The sequence below is a fragment of the Rissa tridactyla genome, chromosome 7 (assembly GCF_028500815.1).
Source record: "Rissa tridactyla isolate bRisTri1 chromosome 7, bRisTri1.patW.cur.20221130, whole genome shotgun sequence".
Taxonomy (NCBI): Eukaryota; Metazoa; Chordata; class Aves; order Charadriiformes; family Laridae; genus Rissa; species Rissa tridactyla.
In genome coordinates, this window is record NC_071472.1 from 52,785,966 (window position 1) to 52,791,591 (window position 5,626).

At 61.7% G+C, this 5,626-nt stretch overlaps 1 protein-coding gene across 1 annotated transcript; it reads right to left on the reverse strand.

Moving 5' to 3' along the window:
* Positions 1-611: 611 nt before the first annotated feature.
* CRYBA1 (crystallin beta A1) lies at positions 612-5,304 on the reverse strand. The gene is given in 8 exon segments (XM_054209205.1): positions 612-775; positions 921-1,063; positions 1,610-1,751; positions 3,375-3,493; positions 3,741-3,860; positions 4,445-4,509; positions 5,273-5,285; positions 5,287-5,304. Coding segments are annotated over 8 exon segments (768 nt in total). The 3' UTR covers positions 612-627.
* Between the last annotated feature and the right edge of the window lie 322 nt (positions 5,305-5,626).

The following is a 5,626-nucleotide window of genomic DNA, read 5'->3' on the forward strand; positions in this document are numbered from 1 at the left end:
TGTTGAATAAAAATTTTAAAGTTTGTGGGTGTCAGTGTGACTTTCTTTTTTTTTTGCGTTCTCGGGGAGCATCCCTTGGCCCTGGGGATGCTGCCATGGCTGACGGCTCGACTTTGGGTCCCTCTGGCCTGGCGGCGCTGGCCACAAAGGCTACAGCAGCATGGCACACGCGGCTGTGGGTGCCCGGTGCTGGCGTGGGGCCGGGAGCACGGTGTCCTTCACCTTGAGTGGGGAAGGGGAGGGCAGGGAGGAAAGGAAGCCGCAGAGCTGCAGCGACCAAGGATTTATGCGTGCAAGACAGTCGGGGGGTGAACTTGCCTTGGCGTGAGCCCCACCGGCCTTCGGTCCTGCTTGAACTGGGCAGGGAAGCGCCTGGTCCCCGCTACCGGGGTGGGGATGCGCGACTTCAATCCCAAACACACAACAGCAAACAACAACCAAGCCGGTTTATCTTTTTCTTTCAGTCACATTTATTGGCAATTGTGGCGGTTGGTACCATTCGGGACTGTTGTCCCATAAGCAGTTGCAGTACAAGAAGGGGTGGTTATTTTGGGAGGGGAGTATTAGCACCAAAAGGGAGCCGGTGAGCTTTGGAAACCTTGCAGAGATGTACTGGAAAGTGGGGAGCTACTGCTGGACACGCCTGATGGATTGGATCTGGGAGGTCTGGGCGTGTGAACCCCACTCTCTCCAGTGCTTGTAGTCTCCTCCGTGGTGGTCAGCCTCCAGGACATACTGGTAGCCACGGTACCCGGGATACTGGTAGCAAACCCAGCTGGAAGAAAAGGAGTCGTCAGGCGGCCGTAAGGGGGACAAGAGGTAAGCCAAGGGGGTTGCGGGGTGTCCCCCCTCCAGCTGTGGTAGCACAGCGATGGCAGCGGCTTGTCCCTGCTGCCCGTGGCCCTTTGCCCATCACTTACGCGCCGCACTGGATCTTCATGGAGCCCACTTCATTGTTGGCCCAGCCCATGGCCTGCAGCGAGGGGTAGTCATCGCCTATCTCCCACTGGCGGCCGATGAAGTTGTCTTTCTCAAAGACGGTGATCTTGGATTCCTTGTGATTCTTGGGGGGGAAGAGCAGGGGGTGAGGGGGAGGTGGTGCTCCCTCCCCAGCGTGGATGGGGATGGTGGGGCAATGGCTGTCCCTCCCTATGGCATGTCTCGGAGGGTTTCCTGGGATTTGTGTGCACAGCCCGAAGGAGGGAGGGGTCCAGACCCTGGGCTGGTTTTTGCAGGGGAGGCTGGTTTTCCCAAAGCCGAGATGTGTGGGGGTGCTCAGCAGGGTGATGCTGGGGCAGGGGTTGGCCTGGGAGGTGTCAGTGTAGCCACAGCTACCATCTGAGGCTGGCTGTCCCCGAGGTCTGGAAATGTACAGCTGGACCAAAAGTTCCCTTAATACAAGTTTTAGGAAAACAGGAGAGCAACGGCAAATCCTGCTGGGCACGCGGAGGAAGAGCTGAGCCCAGCCCGAGGAGCCTCTGCTACCTGCAGAGCCCCTGCCTGGCTGTGTTTGCCTTTCCTAACCTCGCTCCCTTGGCCTGGTGCTACCGCTTGGGACATTTTAAAGGGATCAGAGACGTGAGAGCTCCGAGGGAGCCGGGACACTCACAGCGGAGCAGACGGGGCGGAAGGACATCAGACGCTCGATGTGGTAGGCATTGCTGCCGCTCCAGGCGTCCCAGCGTGGGTACTCTCCCCTCTCCAGGATGAACTGCTGCCCGCAGAAGCCGGTGTGCTCGTAACCGACCCAGCTGCAAAAACAGAGCGAGGGCTGCCAGGGCTTCCTGCGGCGGCTCTGGGCCTCCTGCTTGGGGCTGGCACCGGGGCACGGATGTAGGTGCAAGGAGGAGGTTGGGGTCTGGCCTCTGCCCGCAAGTCCGGGAGGAAAGGAAGCGGTGCTGGATGTGGGCAGAGCAGCCGGGGAGTGTGTAACCGTGTCTGGTGCCTGGGAGGCTGCCTGCACGGCAGCACCGGCATCTCCCGGCTGCGGCGGGCGATGGGGACCCTTCCTCACGGGGCCCAGCCTGCGAGGGCGCCTTGCTTTCTCCTAACACTCTGGTTATTGATGCAGATCAGCATCGCATTAAGATGCCACAGGACACCCCTGGCTGCCCTTCCCTCCCAAAGGCCTCATTTCTTACTTGTTTCCCAATTACAACCTGGCACAGCTGGAAAGACCTGAATTCCTAATGCCCAAACCAGGCAGAACCCATCTGGCTGCGGGCAGGGCAGGGAGCTGTTGCCTTTCCCCTTTTTGGGTCCCCATCTTTGTTGGAAACAAACACGGAGAGGTGAGAGCGATGCCTACGCCCCAGAGGACACATTTTTCAAGCCCTGGTGCTGCCCACACAAGAGGCTGCCTGTCCCCAGCGTGGGGACCTTCCTGGGCACGTCCCCTTACAGGGATGAGGGATGGGACAGCCGCAGCCGAGTGGAGCGGGGAGGCAGAGGCTGGGCTGGAAGGAGTATGGCACAGGCTGTGCAGCCCGCAGCCCCCCCGCTTATGGGGTACGTGGCGTGCTGAGGGGCACGCTGAGCTGGGGGGTTGAGAGCCTCTTGCCACTGACCCAAACTGAGCCCCAATCCAGTGTCCCGCAGTCGGCTTCCCTCTGTGCAAGGTGACCAGCCTGATTAGGAACACGTCAACTGGAGCAGCGAGCTGATTACGGCGTGAGCACGCATGCCGCTGTAATCCCATTAGCATTACAAATCCTAAATATAGCAGCGCAAATCTATCTTGTCTGCTTCCCCGGCCCCAGCGGGATGCTTGCCGTGGGGACCGCTCCTTACACACAGCGTCTCGGAGCAGCTCCGGAGATGTCTCGCCTGTGCCAGGGAAGATGTCCAGGTGCAGGGAGAAGCCTGGCTCTGCTCCCTACCCCTGTCAGCGACTGGGGCAGCCCGGCGCAGGCTGCAGGAAGGCGCTGCTCTGACCTTGAGGAGCTGGAAGGTGCAGGGAGAGCACGGGGCAGAGCAGGGCTGGGCCCTGGAGCAAGGAAAGTGGTTCTTCCCAGGGATACATAGGCAGATGGGGACCAAGCTGAGCTCAAGAGTCACTTGCTGAGTGCCGATCCTTGGGCAGCAACCCTGCAGAGCACCGGGGAGCTCCAAACCTGGCTGCTCCCAGACGGCGGGAGGCAGTTTTGGATGACGCCAAAGGCGTTGCCGCCGCCCTCTGGCCCTCCATCTGTGTCGGTACTGCCCCGAGCTGGCGGCTCTACCCTGGCAGGGTGGGATCCCCCATGCCTGGCTTCCCCCAGCTGCGGTGCTTGGCTCCAGCTGAGCGGAGCGAGGACAGCCGGCCCCGCTCTGCTCTCAGGCACCCTTTGCTCTGCCAACCCGCCTGGGAAAGCATCCCTGCCGCTGGTACTCACGCGCCGCACTCCACCTTCAGGGAGCGGATGTTGTCAAAGCCACACTCCATGATGTTTGGACAGGCCGAAGTGAACTCCATCCTCTTGCCCTGGAAGTTTTCTTGGTCGTACACGGTGATCTGGAATGGAGAGCGAGCTGCCGAGTTGGGAACCGCTCGGCAGTGGCCCCAGACGATTCAGCATCTCTTCGAGACGGAGGGTCACGCTCCGTCTGGGAAAGAGCCGGCGGAGGCTGCACTGGGTACCCCTCTGGGCTGGGATGCAGCCCCACACGCCTCTGCGCGTCCCTGCACTGCTGGCCCCGCGGTGCCCTGCCTTGGTGTCGGGGGAGCCGCACACCAGCCCCTGCTCCGCTCTCCTGCTCACCCCTGCGGAGATCAGTTCCCGGGGCAGCGGTGCCGTCCGGAGAGAGGAGCGGAGCTGTTCTGGGACGGGCGGGTGGCAGGGCTGTGGCTGGCGGTTCTCCCGGCCTCTGCTCCGAACGCTCTAGGGCAAAGAGGATTAACTGGGGAAAGGGCGAGGGGGAACTCCCTGGGGGGCTGCGGCTGACACTCTCCTCTCCCTTGACAGCTCCAGGCTTTGGCGGGGTGCCCCCAGGTTGCGCATGTGCTTCTCTTGGCCCCCTCCTCAAAATGTATCCCCACAGATGTTGCCAGACCCCTCGGGGCTGCTCCCCACCTCGCTCCGCCGTGCCCACCACCCCCTTTGCAGCTCTGGTGCCTGCCCCTGCCCGCCCTGCCAGCCTGCCTGCACCAACAGGGGAGGGCAAATAACAGCCCATGGCTTTTGGGGACCGCTGTAACCACCGGGCACAGGACAACTGGTAAGAGCAGGGCATGGCTGGGCCAGGGTGCTGCAAAGAAGCTTATGAAAAACATCTGGGAGGCTTTTGAGCAGGTGGGAGGCGAGTTCCCGTGGGCAGAGGACACGGGTGCCTTGCTTCGGGTGCTCCCCCCTGCCTCACTGCCTGCTGTGCAGCTTTTCTGGCCCTGGAGGACTGGCTTTGTCCCTCTCCCTGTCCCCCACCTGCACACCGGGAAAGGCAAGATACAAGGAGTTCGAGGACATACCTTCCATGGGCCCATGGGGACAGGCAGAGGGTTTGTCTGAGCCATCTTTGCTGCTGGAACGGTGTCTGGAGAAGGAAGGAAAAGCCGTTTGTACTGCAGTGTGCCCCCGTGCATCCCTGCTGCCCGCTCGTGGGGCTGGGCGAGGGCTCAGTGCCCACTGCCCACCGCGCCTGTTTGAAGGCAGCTGCCCTGCTGCTGGGGACAAGCCACGCCAGTTGCAGTGAGACCCTCTTGCCAGCCACAGGATGGGGTGGGGGACAGAGCTGGGGGCTCTGGGACACATCCAAAGCGGGGTGCTCCCTTCTCACTGCCGCGATGCCCCTTCCCTCTTCCCAGCCATGGCATGGAGCCTGCTTGCCCGCCGGGGCACAGTGCCCAGCTCCCCCTTCTCTTTTCCCGAGGCCAGGCCATCGCTAGGAAAAACACCCCTGAGCCGGAGTGGGGAGCTGCAGTGGTGGGCACAGGCTGCCCGGTACCTGGCGGTGTCCAACAGACCCGCCTGCCCCCCTCTCCCTGCCCCGGAGCCCCGGCTGTGCCTCCCTTGGGAGGCACGGTGGGCTCCCATGGATGGCCCCGGCTAATGAGCGATGCCAGCCGGGGTGCCATGCAAGGGGCCGGGGCCGTGCAGGTGCCAGGAATAGGGTGCCCCATGGTGGAAGGGCTCTCAGCCACCCCGTCTGCCAGCGGGGATGTGTGAGCCTATCTTTTGCCACGGGGATGGTCCCTCTGGGTGTCTTTTGCCACCGGGCAGGAGGAAAGGTGTCTGCCCGGCTGGCTGGCGGGAGCGGGGGCGAGGTGGGAGAGGTACGGATCGGTCCCAGGACTCACCTAGCTCAGGCGGTTACTGCTGCTTCGCCCATGTAATGTTTGCCTACTTCAGCGGCTCAGCTTTTATAGGGTGCTGCTGGCTGGGAGCCGGTGCCAGCGTTTGCAGAGCCGTCAGCACAATGCTTGCTCTGGCATTGTCCCGCTGATCCCCGGAGATTTCAGCTGCTCATCCCCCTGGTCTGAGCCACATTCTTAGGGAAAAAGAAAAAAAGAAAAAAAAAAAAATTTGATAATAAAAAAAAAAATAATCGGGACAGTTGTTTGCACAGATAATCTTGGGCACAAATGACTCAACGGTTTGACTGCTCTGGCATTTTCCAGGGGCAATGCACCGCGCTGTCACGGGGCGAGCGC